The sequence below is a fragment of the Rhipicephalus sanguineus genome, chromosome 1 (assembly GCF_013339695.2).
Source record: "Rhipicephalus sanguineus isolate Rsan-2018 chromosome 1, BIME_Rsan_1.4, whole genome shotgun sequence".
Classification (NCBI taxonomy): domain Eukaryota; kingdom Metazoa; phylum Arthropoda; class Arachnida; order Ixodida; family Ixodidae; genus Rhipicephalus; species Rhipicephalus sanguineus.
The window spans coordinates 81,871,495-81,889,202 of record NC_051176.1 but is presented as its reverse complement, the minus strand read 5'-3'; the positions used below and the strand labels follow the sequence as shown (position 1 = coordinate 81,889,202).

General features: G+C 46.3%; 2 protein-coding genes across 2 annotated transcripts; both read right to left on the bottom strand.

The window, feature by feature from the left end:
* Positions 1 to 3,277: 3,277 nt before the first annotated feature.
* Positions 3,278 to 4,817, bottom strand: LOC119393435 (alpha-(1,3)-fucosyltransferase C). Its single transcript, XM_049414942.1, has one exon. It carries the CDS (start codon positions 4,595 to 4,597, stop codon positions 3,509 to 3,511), a length of 1,089 nt encoding a protein of 362 aa, XP_049270899.1. The 5' UTR covers positions 4,598 to 4,817; the 3' UTR covers positions 3,278 to 3,508.
* A 1,743-nt stretch (positions 4,818 to 6,560) lies between these two features.
* LOC119393425 (suppressor APC domain-containing protein 2-like) lies at positions 6,561 to 16,990 on the bottom strand. The gene is given in 7 exon segments (XM_037660438.2): positions 6,561 to 10,873; positions 10,875 to 10,940; positions 11,214 to 11,318; positions 14,731 to 14,832; positions 15,272 to 15,418; positions 15,721 to 15,820; positions 15,917 to 16,990. Coding segments are annotated over 7 exon segments (1,464 nt in total). The 5' UTR covers positions 16,804 to 16,990; the 3' UTR covers positions 6,561 to 10,816.
* Between the last annotated feature and the right edge of the window lie 718 nt (positions 16,991 to 17,708).

The window sequence follows — 17,708 nt, the reverse complement described above, 5'->3', positions numbered from 1 at the left end:
AAATCGAGGGAACAAGAAAGTAGCAAAAAAATTTGGAGAAGCTTGCACTAAGCCGCGCAAGACTTGAAATGGCGAGACTGGACGATTCTGAGGACTAACCTGGTTGCTTCTAGGTTGTTTCTAGACCCTATCTAAGTGATGCAGGTTATTTCTAGGTTGCTTCTAGGTCGTTGCGATAGGGTTTAGCTAGGTGATGCTAGATTGTTTCTACGTTGATTCTCAGAGCAGAGAGGTTCGAGTTAAACTACAGCCACAGACACGACACGGATGCCCAAGCTCCAGAGACAGAAACTCGCGCTGAAACCAAGCGTTCGCACTTCTGAAAGATCTAAGGGCACGTCGTCGTTCGCGTAGGCCTTCCATCGCTTCGGGGTCTTCTCGCAGCCTCCGTTGTCTTTCCCGTTACCTAGTATTCTTTCGTTGCACGTACTACTCGGGGTCTTCGGCTCGCCGCCGTCGCTTCGCAGCCATTTATTGTTGGGCGTATACTGTTGCCTCCTTTTTTAGTGGACCAGTGGTAAGTAGTGAGATTTATCCAATTTCTGTGGCACATACCCGTTTATGATGATGATAGTTTTGTCTTCATTTTTAGTGGACCCGTGGTTTGTAGTGGGATTTACCAAATTTCTACCCGTTTATGATGACGATAGTTTTTGCCTTCTTCTTTTTTAGTGGACCCGTGGTTTGTAGTGGGATTTACCCAATTTCTGTGGCACATACCCTTTTATTACGATGATAGGTCTTGCCTTCTTTTTTAGTCGACCAGTGGTGAGTAGCGGAATTTACCCAATTTCTGTGGCACCAGTGCTGGGCAGTATCGAAGATACATGTATCTTAGATACTATCTTAGATACTATATGGGTATCTTGTATCTGTATCACGATACTTCTCGAAATACGAGTATCTGTATCTGTATTTCCGATACATTCGACAAAGTATCGTGTATCTTAAGATACAAGATACTTCTATCGCAGCACAACCGTGCGAAACAATAATCGCTGGCCAAGCTGCGCTTCTCAAGCTGGTACTGGTGCCACTAAGCCACCTGAATAAGTCTTAGAGCAGTGACGCAATTTTATTTTTCCGCCAGAGTACCCCAGTGAGGGCAGAAGATGAGGAAGACAAGCGCGCGGACGTGTACGCCCAGCCCACGCACCTTTTGTTTGCTCGATTTCCTTTCTTTTTAGTTGCGCTAATGCCGCGACACTCGCTCTTAGCCACTGTCCTGCGCCGCGTCTATCGCGCAAGTTCTGATGTTGCTACAGTGTCGTTATTGAAAATTCTCTTCCGTCTTGCGTCTTGCTCCGTAATGAAATGTTATGCGTGCAAGAATTGTGTTCCTTTGCGTCGCGTGGATTTTACATATCAGCGATTTGAAGGATCTCGTGTATGTAAGTTTGACTTGCATGCCATGAATGAACTTATATGCAAATAAGAATCTAACAACGTTAGCACCACTGGTACTGATGCTAGATCCAAAAGAGCAAGCGTTGACCTAACAGAAAATATCTTGGCGCACCGTATTTTTCACTTCTTGCTACATTTATTCATAAAATTTATGAGATCATAATTTGATTATTAGCACAAGTGCTTTCTTAGCTGTCATTTTGCATCCCTTACATTACCTAAGTCTCTGCACTGTTTTTCCGGTCTGGTCACTGCAGTATGTCTTTTGTAACGCGCTCCCAAAATAAGATCTCTGTTTTTTTCTTCTGTCTACTTTATTTCCACTACTGTTTACACAGTTACACGTCGCTGAGGCGATGTTGAAAACAAGTATATAATTATGTGGGCGTATCTTGAGTAAACAGTACAAAACATTCTGCTTACCGCTTAGGAAAATAGCGAAATTGAGTTTGCATTATTATATTGGAAATCATTAGGAACCATCTTAAAGATGTTAGAAAGGAGATTCGAGAAACGTTGTTTTACTGAATGCTCTGTTTTGCTCATGAGCGTCCCAACGAGCCGTTTCAGGCAACTTTCCATAGGTACTGTATTTTCTATTGTCTCAACAGGTAAGTTTACAATACTTCATGCTCACAGCCATTAAGGGCGCCGGCTCTATTGTGTTTCTGTACTCATTCAATGTAAATGTTTGATACACAACCGCCTCTCTATTTTACGTATATTCGTTTTCCTGTTTTAGGCTTTCTTAAATATTTTTCCCATTACTAATCGCCACGTAATGGGAGCTATAAGTGTCAATAGCACGAATAGCGGCAGTGTTCTGCGACGCTTTGTGGAACTATACAATACGTCTGAGACGTTCCTGTGTTGCACATGTTCTCTCGTTGAAGAAAAATTGCTAAAAAGATGGCACGTTAGTGAGTATATCAACAAAGAATCCTTTGAGCCGGCAGATAAGTAGAATATGAAAATTCATTGCAGTTTTACGTCATCTACGTATACACCAGAGGTCTCAAACTGTGCTTATAGCCAGCGGGCCGCAGTCGCGAAATTTAGTTGCAAGGGCCAGGACAGTGAAGATGGTGGGAGAGAGTTTGAACAAAATGACGTTTGAAAGTAAGCCTTTCCCACATCTCATATATAGGTCATTTCTGAGGGGGACTTGGAGTCAGGATTCGAGAAACATCGATACCGATGTACAGAATGACTGATATCTGGACGCGGATTCTGAAATATAGTTTTTGTTCCACGGTTATGTTTCAGCACATGGTGACCACATGTTCCTCACGAAAGGAATGCTTGAGACCAGTCATGTCTGTGCAGCTCACGAACATACTTATTTAGAAAATAAAAACAAATGAGACGAAGACGGTCATCTGTGCGGGCCGGGCCGCTAGCGAAAGGTCTCGAACCCCTAGTATACACCATGCATACCCCCCCCCCCCCCAAAAAAAAAAAAAAAAAGAAGCTGTCTTTTACGGACAACGTAAAAGTACACGCCGGTATTTGCGCCATCGTGCGAAGGCTTCGTATTGAAGTTATTGTGATTATATGGCAACCTGCTAGATGGTCGGAAAGCTGTGCAAAGCAAGTACCGCTGTCAGCGAAGTGTACAAAGAGTTGTCCTGTGAAGAAACTAAAACAAACCCCAATAAGTTCTTTTGAAAAGAAACTAATGTACTTTGAGCAAGAAGAGCAAAACTTTTGAGATGCTAACAGACATTTCATTCAAGTGAAACAAAATAGGTAACAGTTAGGAAATTTTCAAGCAGACATTTTCGTGCATAGGCGCTTGCTGCTACATTATATGGATCTATAATAACAAATTTGAGAATGTATCGAAGTATCTTAAGATACGTATCACGGAATGTAAATAAGCCCACACCCCCTTATTTATATATTTTTTCTTTTTGCCAAACCGACTGTACGATATCTTTATACTTTTCCTTTATCTGGGAAGCGCATCAAAAATACCTGCTCCGACTCGATTCGAAAATTTGTTCTGGGTTTACCGAGGCTCATTCAATAACGCAAGTTTCGCTATAGTCCGCGCCAAAGTTACTAGATTAGGTTCCTAATCAAGTAACGTTGGTCCGCACTAGCCCCCAACGTTGCCATACCTAAACGTTTTCTTCCACGTATAACAGCGAGCTTGATTGAACCACCACTCATTGAAATCGCTGTACGCTTTCACCGGCGCAGACGAGTTGTGCAGCATTCTACAGAAGCCGCACCCGAAGTCCTCCCAGGCGTACGAGTAGTTTTGCCTCCACGCGTGGTAGCTGTTGTACAGGCGCATGTCCGAGGCCACGAGCTTCATGTGGTCGGCGAGCTGGCGCACGTTCCGGAAGGCCAGGGCGTCGATGTAGGAACCGGGCGGCGCTATGCGGCTGTAGTTGGCTCCGCCCAGCACCACGGGCACCATGCCCCAGTTGAGCGCATTGAAGAACTTCTCGGTGACGTAGTCGGTGCAGATGGAGTTCTCCAGGGACAGGTAGAAGTAGTAGGTCTTGGACGCCTGGCGGTAGCAGCGCTCCGCCATCTTGGGCAAGCACGAGGGGCCGCCCTTGGCGCCGCACGCACCCACCACGTCCACCTGGATGAACTTGGAGAGTTCCCGGACGAAACCCTCGCGGTTGCTGAACGTCTTGCAGTTGCTCACTAACCACAGGGCCTGGCGGGTCTTGTTGGCCCACCAGTTGCGCGTCGGCAGCGGTGGGCGGGCCACCTTCTGCAACCAGGGCAGCACGTTGACGTCCGAGTCGGAGCGGTACGTGGCCGTCCAGTTCATGGCGCTCCGCAGGGCGTCCGGCAGCCACGACTCGTAGGCGGGCGACTCGTGAGTGAAGAGCGCCCAGCGCTGGCCGCGCGGTCGCTCCGGTGGCAAGTCGTCGACGCGCACATCGCGAAGGTGGAATACAACCAGCGCGCTCGCGCTCAGTGCGCTGCGGTTCGACGTGCGCACGCAGGGCGGCTCGCCGCCGCACGCGGAGGGCTTAAGTTCCGCGCTCCACACCTGGTCGCGGAAGAAAGGCGTCCACATGAGGATGACGGGGGGTGCGGCCGGCGACGAGAGCCTCGCGCTGCTCCTCCTACCGGGCAGCAGCACGTACACGGCGACGAGGACGGCGCCCACGAGCAGCGCCAAGACGCACTTCGAGGGCACGCGCATCGAGCCGTCGTGCATGGCAGCGCGACGCGTTTATCGGGCGCGCGGCCCCAGCCCGATTAGCGAATCGCTCCTCACATTTCACCGATATGCACGGACCACACAGCGCCGCGTTTGCGCGTGATGCAGCCGCTCGCAGTCACCAATGCGACACGCGCGGTTTGTCGGGACGCGCAAGGGGCGCGAAGGAAACCGACCAGAAGAAAGCTAGCGCCACTAGCGCTCTATTACTAGAGAAAACGAAAACAAAAGCTAAACCCCGCGCTTCACGAGCCAATGTTGCCAGACTAGGCGTCCTCTTACGACGAACACAGGGCCGAAACCTCGCGCCGACACCTCGCTCCCGCACGTAGTCGCTGCAATCGCTGCCCCACAGCACCGGAGAGAGCTGCAGAGAAGCTTGCTCTACAGGGTACTGCATGCGTTTGGACACGCTCGGTCGATGTCACGGCAAATGCCTCAAAATAAGTCGTTGGAGGTATTTGAACAACATTTTACGGGTAGCTTCAGCCACGCTGTTGGAAACTTTGAACGCCCCATTTGAAGGGAAACGCATCTCAGTGATGTGAATAGATTATCACGATCGGCTCGGAGGAGTCTCACAGTGCCGATACATGGACTGCTGCGAGATGCCAGCCGTTCCACGGGCGTTTTGAAAAACCCCGTCGTCTGAGTGTGCTTTTTGGTCGCGATAACGGTGGGCCGGTCTCTGAGCTCGCCCCATATCATTGAGAAAATGCTTGCCTTCCGAATACTCTACGTACAAGACAGCGTCTTCGATATCTCTCTCCTACTCAGCCCCAGTGGCGTAGCCAGGGGCTGGCACACCGTGCCCGTGACCCCCCCCCCCCCCCAGTTTTTTTTTTCTGTAGCATACAGAGCACAAAATGACACTCGACCACATCTGCCTGCCAGGCCCCCACTTCAGTTCAAGGAGGCCCCCCCCCCCCCAAAAAACTTTCTGCCTATGCACCCCCTGCTCAGCCCCCAAACAAGAAACGGCTATTTATTTCAATGATGGCTTGTGTTATATAACACAGGCCATTTTCCTAAACTATATCGTGGCAAGACAGTCTGTTTACACACCTACACCATTTGAACGTCATTGAATGACAGGATAGCAGGCAAGAGGAAGAAATGTTGCCAGAAATCTAGTGTTCCGCATATTGTTTTTATCTTTAGGGAAAAAGAAAAACTGAACTTGGTGTTTGAAATTATGTTTCAAATCATTACAGTAATGCAGGTCTTGCGGCTTAAAGGGGCCGACTTGTCCTTAAGTAACCAAAGAAAGATTAATTTTTCTCTGCACTGTCGTGATTGTAAATGCGTGCCAAATTCAATGAGTAAGCCGTTTTATACAAACAGAGGAACGCAGGAACAAGTCTAGTGGTCGACGCTTGGCACACCATAATAATAACAATAATTGTTTGGGTTTAACCCCCCAAAACCACGATATGATTATGAGAGAAGCCGTAGTGAAGGGCTCCGGAAATTTTGACCATCTGGGGTTCTTTTAATGTGCACCTAAATCTAGGTAAACAGGCCTCAAGCATTTCCGCCTCCATCGAAAATGCAGCTCCGCCACAGCCAAGATTTCATCCCGCGACCTTCGGGTGAGCAGTCGAGCTTGGCCGACCAACAATAGTGAAAGTGCATGCGCGAGCCAGCCATCGATTACCTTTTATAGGGAAGAAATGAAATGTCTAAGTAGTTATCTCTAATGCAATCCCGCTCGTGTGCCAGCTTGACTGGTGGCACTCCATGCCTGAGCATGCGCAGATGAGTTCTATGTTTACCTTCTTTATCGCCACTTTGCGCCCTTTCAGCTAACAGTCGGTGTTTGTGTTGTCAGCTAACAGTCGGTGTTTGTGTTGTCCGTGTTTGCACGGCCACCCTCATTTGTGATGTATACATACAAACAAGCTCAACTTACTGTCGTTCTGAGGGTTATTCCCTAGCCCAGTGACATCCACAACCAATATAGTACATTTGTATTGGCCAATAAAGGCCTTCAATACTGTTAATTTTATTCAAAATATGTATTACAGCATTCAAGATACACATGGCAAAAAATTTCTTATATGTACATATGCAACAAAATAATTTTTTTTCAGCAAAGCAACATTAAAAATATAGTAATAGCGTGCAAGAACTTTATCAAAGGAGCACCTGTGTAAAATGGCAGGATCTCCATATAAATTGCTTATTTCGTATGAACGGGTCATTTCATCACAATACACATACATCGTAATTATGAGTAAAAAAAAAAAAGGCACCTTCATTTCATGACTGGCATCCATAGAACATCAGTAAACAAGGTTCCTTACTTGGATACTCAGGGCCAGTCACAACAAGTACCAAAGGAAAGTTATTTTCCTAAATAGTACATGCAAGCCGAACAATGGAATGTTTCTAGGTAATACTGCACGGGTGACTGGATTCTGATACCAGAGTAATACAGATGACATCCATCCAACAGTTCGAATCGACACTGAATCAAGAAAGCACTGATGGTGTAGAAAGAAGAACAAGGCATGAGGGCAGACATACCGCAAGCAAACAATGTCAGCCGTGAGAAGAAATCAAGGTTTGAGTGTATACACCCTGGCGCTTGCATAATTTTCTTCTTGTGTCACACAAACCCTAAGCTAAATGCACAACACTTGTACTTTTGATTTTACTGGAAAAAAAAAAGAGAAAAATCTCGCTGCACATTGCACCATGCCATCAGCGTATTGCAGCTAGATATAGTAGGTACAGGGGGGATTGCAAGAAACGCGAACAGCGTGGCACGCTGTTTTCGTGCTCTGACCTTGGTGCCAATAAAAAGATGCTAAAGTGGTTCTCGATTGTATCACGGATAACTCCATTGGCTTTTTATTACCATCCAGGCTGCAACCGCTTGAAAAGAAATGCGAAACAGCAGCGAATGTAGATGCCGCACTTTTTGCGTTTCTTTCAATCGCCATAGTAGATCTTTTGTGCACAGTAACAAAAACAGAAGAGGGACCGGCAATTCACACTTTCCCATCTGCGAGTGCCAGCATGGCTAGTGTCCCAAGTTACAAAGACCTGCAAACTTAACCCGCTGCCAAAATGGCCTAAATACAAGAAATTGATTGAAATTTGTGACACCACAGTGATATATCGGTTCCAAGGTTTTCGTGCGAGATTCAGACAAATGGAAGCTAGGCCTGTATTTCCTGGCAGTATAGTAGTGCACCTTCTTTGCTTCTTTGAACAAATGAATGAAACCATAGCTTCTCATTGAGAGGATACCATGGCAATTTGAACTCATTTATAGTTTCCCTTCAGTGTCCCCTGTAAGGACCACAAAATAACTTACTACAACAATATATACATATAACTGTTCTCCTAAGATGATGGATGCATGCTAATCACGCAGATATACTGTGCTATACTGGCTGCACCACTAATTTCTAGCATGACAGCCATGCAAGATGCTCGTGCTGAATCAGGTTCTATCCGAAGATATGTTTTAGCCTGTCTGATAAAGTGCTACAATAGGCAACGTGGAAATAGTCCTACATTGCGTTATAAAATGGAAACACTACAGTAAAGGCAGCACAGACAGCAAAAGAAAGCAGCCAGTAATGAAATGAACTTTAAACATTTCAATGAGTGGAATGCTGTTACAAGCACAGATGGACGAGCAGAAAACTTGCGTACAACCGTGCACAAACTCAAAATCGCACGTAGGACATAAATATGCTTTTACATATCTGAGGCATATGTGGGGCATTTATACTGAGACACGTGTGTCATTTCAAAGAATACTCTCGGCGAGTCCCAAGCGTTTTCTGCTATACAACAGCAACATTCAAAGAGCAAGGCACATAATGTGTAGCTGTCTAATTCTTGCACACAAGTCGAGTCATAAAATGCAGGACCTAACTTAGTGCTGTTGACAAGTGAGGAACGCATATAATGAAATCCAGCTAGGTTTACACTATGCACAGCTGATTATATTGAGTGAACAAAAAAAAAAGGTACAGAGACAAGTACAGAGATATTACCCTGAGCAACTTTAAGTCGATGCAGCGATGGCTGCAATTGTGGCACACCAGAAATGGCTCGATCACAGAGTAGGAAACAGGAAGCTGGCAGTTTATTACATTTTGCCATGCTTCACTTAAATTAGCTTTGAAATAGTTAATATGATATGCATAATTAACAGAGTACATGTTGTCACGATTACAACACATTGCTGGCACACTGTGTATGACACGGATGTCTGTGTACCAAGTACAGAGGAGGACATGAAAATTGTTGATCCTTGTCGATGACTACCAACAAAAACTAACACAGTGCAGCAGTAGAAACATGAAGCTCAACAGCATAATGCTTCATCACTTTCAAGATACATTCCTACTTGCATAAAGCTGCCACCAACAAAACTTTACTCAATGGAAAAAGAATTAAATCAAAGTTTCGATACGGTAACACATTCTGTTTACTGAATGTCGTGCATTTAACCATTCCAGGCTGATCTGAACAATATTCTCTTGTGGAAACAATATTACCGCTATGAGTACACAGACATCAGCTGGAGGCATCATGTGGCATCTGCAGCAAGACAGATCCACATTCAAGGTTGCGAGTGGACACTTAGTATTGCCAAGTCCTTCAGAAGTTTGTTCAGTCTAGATATTTGCACATTAGGCTCCATGTTTCTTAGAATGACGTGCAGCATTAGTCATACTCTAACTGCAATAACAAATACACCTTGTATGATGTCGATGAAAATGCAGGCATAAATATTTGTAACCTGTAGAATTTGTCCGACACCTGCTTTCTTTCCGACACTCACCACTCATTTATAACAGCTGGCTACTCAGGAACAGTCAGTTCCTGAGTAGCCAGCTTTTAGCCAGTAATGCAGCATGGCTCATACTGAGGTCGAAACGCTTGTCTAGAATGCTGGAGTGTTGAGCTCGGGGCTGCGTGTGGTTTGAGATAGGCCGCATCTGAGCATGTGAAGTCCTATAATGTGCCTCCCTTGCGTTTCCTGTCTTTTTTTTTTGTCGCCGTGGCTACATACACCTTGCATGATGGCCGTCAGAAGCACTTTCGGTGATGTAACATCGAAAAAAAAACAAAAAAAAACAGACTATGTGCAATACATCTGCGACGGGCTGCCGGAATGATGACACCGCTAACAGCGGATGATCTCACCGCATAGCTTGTATTGGGTGCCGAGCTGGTCGATTCCTCGCGTTTTCTTTCTTTTCCTTTTTTTTATCTGCAGCGCTACACCACAGACAGCGCTTCTGATGGCCAAAAGAGTTGTTGCAGCCGCGGCGGTAAAAAAGGAGAGAAAATGCAAGGCAGGTGTGTCATTGGGGGCTGCGCATGCTCAGATGCGGCTAATCTCAAACCACGTGTTATCTCTAGATGTTGCCAGTGCGGTCCCGAGCCTGACGCTCCAGCGTTCCAAACAAGTATGTTGACCTCTGTACATGCATGACTGGCTGATCATTCCAGGTACCACATGCACTGAGCTAAAGTGGAGTGCACACACCCGCAAACAAATGGTGACAAAATAGGGAAAACAATGCAACTACTGCTTCAATGCTGCAAACCCCTCCACAACCTGATCATGCTAGAGAACCTCCGCCGAGGGTGGGCACACAGCATGATCAAAACAGCAGTGCTTTAAGCAGCAGCACAATGATGTTGATGTCTAGCGAGCAAGAGGATCTGTTGTTCGGCTGGTACAAAACGATCCTAGCTGGCACATTTGGCAGTACATTTTGCAACCAAATCTGACAACCCAACACACAGTGTCCTGCAAAGAAACATTGCCAGAGGTGGCCTCAGAGTGACCAGTAGAGGCTGGGAGCACCTCTGTTACACAGGGCTAAGAAATGTGTCAGATTAGCAAGGTAAATACTTGCTCTGTTGTACGCTGCCTGCAAAGATGTATTTCTGATGGCAGTGGCTTACTGGCTAGCTGCCCTGAAGATTTAACGCTCTCCACTGCTACCCGAGCAGTTCCAGTATGAGGCCAAAGCAAACCCATGTCCAGCCTGGCTCGAGTGACCGGGACAATGTCCGTATTTGTCGACATCCCTGCAGTGAGTGTGCTGTTGGCGTCTGTGGGGATGTTGAAGAGTAGGTCTTGCACAAGTGTTCACAGCTCCCTGCCCTTTCGCAAGGGATGGCACTCATGGCAGTGGCCCTTCAAAGTAAGCAGGTAATGTGAAGGACCTGCATTCACATGAGAGTTGTCTCGTCAACTGCAGCCCTGTGCTGCGACCGAGCCTGGAACAAGCTCCCGTATCAGCGTTGCTTTCTCTCGTTCCAGCTGCGCGATCACTTCGCTTTTCTGGCTCACTTCCTGAATGCAAAGAAAAAAAAAACAGAAAGCGGTACTGCCGTGATAAATACATTTGGAGAGAATTATTAAGCATCAATATTTGACTACGAGTGGAAGCTTTTCGCAACGCCAAAGAGCATAAGTAAAAAAAGGAACTCGGTGAGTCAGTATACTTAAAATGCATGCTCAAGCATGGTTTACAGATTTACAGCGCAGCATACTTTGCCGAGCAGATATCACACTGAATGGAAACGGACTGAATGCATGATGACACACTTCTCAATTTGTGCATACCTCGGTTAAGAGATGGTTTTGCTCCTTCAGCCGCTGAACTATAGAGTTTTGATGAACATCATAGGGTGGTGGCTGTACAGCCAAATTCATGTGAGTTGGGAAGCCCTGGAAAAAAAGAAAACGGAAAAAAAAACAAGGCACTACATTAACCTGCTTCAGCAATGGCTAATTGCCTAACTAACTCTTTGTGCGATCATGTGTTGGGCCTCTCCAGCATGCAAGAATATCAGCGGCAGTTAGATGTCGGGAGACACCCGCAACAAATGCGCACCGTTTTTTTTTTTCAAACAAAGCTTGTTAGGCATTAGATTTTGGTGGCAGCATTGCCGTAGGTGCATGCGATGTTGACGCCATGTTTGAAGCTACGAGCGTTCGGCCCTCTCGACTTAAAAGGCAATTCAAAGCTCTTTGTGGTGGAAAAATTAAACGACACAGTAAAACTAGAAAAATAGTGCCTGCTTTATACGATGAATAATGTTAGCTGTCCGTAAGCGCTTCTAACGCGGCAAAACTTTAAGTTGAAAACCATCGATAGCCGGCTATTGATGGGTATAGGCGCGGACAGGAAAGTGTTAAAACCCTGGCCCCCCAAAACTTTTCAATTGTGCATGTGTGCATATATACACCACACAAACACATGCACGAATATACATACAGTAAAATACCACTTGAACGAAACGCCAGTTAAACGAAATATATTCAGTTGCACGAAATTTTTCGAAATCTCCCCGCAGAAGCACCATTGGACCCTATGCTAACACATTTCAGTTTAACGAAATTAGTGCAGAGTGCATTTCAGTTGTACGAACATATTTCGTGACACCACCACTGCCTGTCACGTCATATTGACCAGATATTGTCCGAAAGACTGGGTACAGACAGCGCCTTGCGTTTTGAGGACTATGTCATCTGTGACTCTCGCGCTGAGACATGCGCCACTCTGTCTACAGAAGAGATTGTAGCGAGCGTCCTACCCCAGGAAGAAGAGGAGGAGGAGGAAGAAGTAACCCTTGTTGAGGAAGCACCAAGAATTTTAGCTAAAGAAGCAATGAAAAAGTGAAGTCTTTTGCTGCCCAGCAGAGTATTGTGCCGGAGAAGGTCTGTAAGAGCTTGGACACAGTGAATCAATTCAGGACCACTGCAGCCATAAGTGCACAAGTGCAGCAAAAGATTACTGCATTTTTCAAAACATGCTAAATAAGCAGAAATTCACATTAAAATAAGCAGCATTACAAATAATAGGGTTCAAATTTTATTTCAACGGCTGATGTTTTCTTTAGCTTCTGATAACAAGTTGCAACATAGCTATTTCATTTCAGCAAACTTTAACTTTTTCCTGGGGTCCCTTGGAGTTCGTTCAAGTGAAGTTTCACTGTAAAGCGTAGGTGACCTTATTGTCCTTTTGTTGCATCCAAAATGAAAATTTATGCCCTAAATATAAGTGCAGGAAAGAAGATAACTTTTAAAGGCTCGTTTTTCTTTGTTAGACACAATATTAATGAGAACAGACAATAAATTGTCTGTTAGTTCTCATTAATATTGTGTCTAAATATAGGTGCTCACACAGCCTCATACACATTATTGAATAGTAAGCACAGCATATCAAAAACGGTAATGTGAGCAAGCAGCAGTTTCACTTAAAATGTGTGGCTTGAGCAAACCACATGTGATGTAAAGTGGAATAATTGATTTACAAGGCTTTGCGTTCCTTAGCCATAACATAGTCTTGCATGAGCTGTCGTAACTGAAGGCCTTTTTTGATATGCACCCTAATCTATGTACACAAGTGCAAAATGATCATGTTAAACGTCCATTCACGGCCATATTATTGTTTGGTAAATTATAAAGGGACACTAAAGCGAAACAATAAATTAGTTTATACTGATAAGTTATACTCTGAAAACTCTAGTGTCATTAATTTCCCCCCCCATAGCTTTATGAGAAGATGAGAAAATCAATGTCAAAAGTATCACTTTTAACACCTTCACTGCATTGTGGGTCACCGGTGGGTCACGGCCTGTCCCCCTACGCGGCCGCGAAGTTACGAGCATCCATCGCCTTGCTAATGCGATAACTTCATCACACTTGAACGTAGAGGTACGATTCTTGTTGCAGGAGGTTATAAATAGCCAGAATAATACTTTTATGGTGTTAAATGACGTGACCCATCGGGGACCCATGACGGACTAAATGAAAACATTTTCATGCTGCGTGCGGTTTGGCCCACTCGTGACCCACGCTCGAGAACTCTCCGTCATGTGCTGCCTTGTAAGGTTTGAAAACGCAGCCAATCTATTTTTTATTGCACTGGACGCTGGATGGCGTTGCTGTTTGAGCGGAAGTGGCGGCCTATTTCTCTGTTGTGTTCCTCGCCAACATTTCGGCGTGGTTTTTTAAATCGTTTCATTCAAGTAAGTACACGCATTCTTCCTGCAGCTCCCAAACATTTTAGCGTGACTAATGGATCCTCATGCCTTTTATGGATGCAAAAGAAAGCACAACACACAGGAAACAAGCGTGTGTGTGTTTTCTGGTGCCAGACATTTAGGATTTCAGCGTGGGTTTGTGTGAGAAAGGCGAGAAATCGGTTTGTATCTTTTAAATAAACGCGCCAAATGCCAGCCGCAAAGGTAGCAGCGCCATCTCTTTGGCGCGAATGAAACAGGCATAGGCACGTGACCCACTGGTGGGTCACGGTATACCTGGAAAATACGCCGAATGGCCCACTGGTGGGTCACTCCGCATGACTTCAAGAAACTGTGCCGCAGCAAACGTATTAAATTTCCCACCGAAATCTTCGATGGTGGTGTCAGGGATTTCAAAGTGTTTTTTCATGTTTTGGTTGTATTGCCTCAACGAAATTTCCTGCAACTTGGTACGTTGAGTCTCTGGTTCTCTCAGAAGACAAGTGTACATCATTTTGACTGATTAGGAACTACGTAGGCCCCAGTAGATGCTGTCAAAATATATGACGTCACGGTGACTGGCGCGGGAACTTCAAGGTGATGTCGCCACCCGCACTTTCCTTTTGTGCATTTTGTCGCTTGCCAAGTGTCTTCTCACAGTAATCGTGGCGTTTTTGGTATCATGAAAGAGTAATTTACTAATACGAGAAAAAATCGCTTTACTCTTTAGTGTCCCTTTAAGTTTTAGACGGTAGAGGGCCCTGAAAAACATTTAATGTAATCGAAGAATGGCCTCATCGCTGTAATAGATTGCCTCACGAATCTCTTGCTATAAGGATTTTTTGTAATCCTTGAAGTTCAATAGAGTCACAAGGAATTATCACACACTCCGGGTGGCTTTCTCTCTCCTTTCTTCCCCACAAACTTATTGGAAGCTACACGGAGGGGGGAGGAGGCCAAAGTAATGGGGACAGTTGCACTACTTAGCATTACGAGTGCCAAACGACAGCAACCACGTCAACATGCTTTGTCTTTGGGAAACTAGAAAAAGACAGCACTTTCTCATGATGAGTGCAAACTTCGAAATCTTGCAACACAATTGGCATGCTTACCTTATCTGAACTGTCAATCAATGCGTTGAGGTGCTGGTTAGCGTCCAAGATTCTTGCCATTTGGAATCTGAGTCTTTCATCTTGGGCATCCATAGAATACTCCTGTTAAAGATCAAATAAGAAGCATGCTCATTTCATAGCAAGGAGAAAATGTAAGAGCACCATTGACTGCGAACAATGTGATAAAGCAAGTGAGTAGGCATGTTATACAGTGAATCAGTACTGAATAGAAAAAATTTCATTCAATGACATGGCACACTGAAACTATGGATGGAATTACAAAGCACCAAATTCTAGCAACACACTTTCAGATACTTGTGGTATCTGGCACTAGTGAAGACTAGTGCCAGATGGCATTTCCTTGGAAACAATTGCAATCCTCTGCACATAAAAAACTGCATGATGTTTCATCTAACAAAGAAAATGTTCTTTTCAAACACTTTGGCCTCGTATAAAGTAGCAAGCTGCAAGAGGGCACCTAACAGCATGATAAGGTATGCTCAGTGGGTAATAAGTGTTGCATAAATGTTATGTTGCTTACTGGTGTAGCGTGACACTTGCCAGCCTGCTGCATTTTTTCCTGAACAGCACTGATCCGCTGCTGGTACCACTCCCTAGCTCGCTCTATGGCCTGCAGACCTTGCTGGAGTGCATCCTTTTCATGCTCTAGTTGCTTCATGCGGCGCAGCTGCGAGAACCAAAGAAATCTTGTCATGCACCTCACTGACACTCGAATCACAACCGCCAATGATACTTCCAAGTCTGAAGGTATGAGAGAAGAAACACCCTTATTCTGCACTATTGCGTGCTCTCCAAACTGGGGTGCCCTCCATTATAAACTACTTAGGTATTTTTCCAAGCTATATTACTTTAGGACAAGAATGATCACAGCTGTTTCGTTGTGGTTCATCGAACGACATTAACTCCAGACACTCATGAATTGCAGCGCTCGCGAGTACATGCACCGGAAGAATTAATGGATGTCGTTACCATGTTATACTCTATGCCGTGACCAAGTGTGTGCCTACGCGGCTCTTTCTTCTTGGGAAACTTGCGCTCTGGTGCAGCTGGCAGAACGCTTTTCGTTTTGCTCGAGCCTGCAGACAGACATCGCAGTGAGTGATTAGCGTGCGCACGTCCCCGCTTACTTTGAGGAACGGGAACATACTCGCGTTGTCTTCAGCACCCTGCTCGGGGTTCTTAGTTCTCCTTCTGCACGTCCGGATTGCGCCTGTGGGCCTGCGTCGTCGGCTGACTCTTGGCCAACTCAGAACTCGGGTCGGGGGTTTTGCTGCGCACCCGGCTGAATCGCAGTATTCCCGACGGCTCCGCCGACGCTTGCTGGGGTCCGTGGTGCAGCCTGTTGTCACTGCGGTAACCCCTTAGCTTGCTCGGCAACTCGCGAGCGTTCGCGGGAGCCCGACGCGGATCGCCTGACATCCTGGACTGCTCGGCGCCTGTCGTCGTCGTGTTTTGGAGGTGCGGCACACTAACGGACCTCTGCTGCGTGGCCACAACACTGGGCCGTACCGTGGCCGTGTTGGAAGGCGGCCGAACTGCCGACAACCTATTAAGGGACCGGTCCGAGCCACTGTAAACCTTGGCCGAGGGCTTCGAGAGGCCGTTTCCTTGCCCGCTTGACCTTTCGACACGGTCAGGGAGCGGCACGGACGAAGGCCGTCCCCTTGGTTCGGCGACCTGACCTAGAGGTTGCGGCGGCGCGGGCGGCACGACGCTCCGATGTCTTTGCAGAACGCCCTGCTGACCAGGCTGGCGGTGGTTGGACACCCGATGACGGAGCAAACAGATCTTTAACCCGGCGCAAAAGCGCTCGAACGTCAGCTGACCATTCGGCGGAGTAACCTTCTGCAGGGACTCGATAACGCCGTTGGGAACAACCGACGAGGCACCGTCGTCGCGACCACTCGCCCACCGTGCCTCTATATCCTTGAGACTGATGTGACCAGCCTTCTGATCGTCCATAATATCGAATAAAGTCTTCATGGCCACCACAAACCGTTTGGGTAAATCGTCCAAAGAAGGTTTGATGTGTCGCTGAGTCGAGCTTGTCATTTTTCACCAACGTCCCAGCGCCGCTTCCACAGCACAGGAAATGATAGCACAGAAAACCTATGCGCTTGTTGGTGGTCGCCGCACTACCACAGAAGACGCACAATCACCTCGCACTGGATCAAGCAAGTCAAGTTAACGGAGTGAGGCAAATGAAGCTATGAAGTTCGTGAAGTCGCTGGTAAGCGAGACTAGAGTGACCTAGAATAGGGGGAGTGTCCAAAGCGCCGGCTCCCGCGTGGGCCTTTTGCCGTGAACTCCCGCGCCGCGCCGCTGCTGCGCCGGACCCGTGGGCTTTCCGCGCTCGGGAAGCGTGCGGAAAGCGAGGGGCGTCTGCTACGCGCTGTAGTTTTTTGCGCCGCGTTTCCACACAGGGCACTTGAAGCCTACTTACCTTTTATAATACGGTGCGGAATGGAGCTTATCCATCTTTAAGCATTGTGTTAGTGCAGGGGCAACAACAGGATGCAAAAAATCATGTGTCAAGCGGCATCAGCGTGACCTAGTTCAGGTCACAGAGTCAGAGAACGTTGGTGCGTGTGTAAAAACGCGCAAAACGTACACGCACAAGCAAGAAACGAAAAAAAAAAAACATTATTCGCACGAGTAGTCGGGCAATAGCATCACGCATGCTCGAATTAAGAGTAACAAAAAAAAAAGTAAATTGCACGCGCAGTCAGCTGAAATACTTGCGCGCAGTGACCGCTTCACACTACGAGCGTTTTACTCATGGTCGCCACTGGTTTGCTAGCCATATGCACACCGCTTTATTCGACAATTCATTAGCCTCCACTAGCTATTTATTATGGACGGAGCAGACCGGGAAGACGCAAGTGAAAAAAAAAAAAAAAAAGAGTAGAGACGGCCATACGAGCGCAATGGTGTTGGCTTATTTTTGCTTCTGAGGT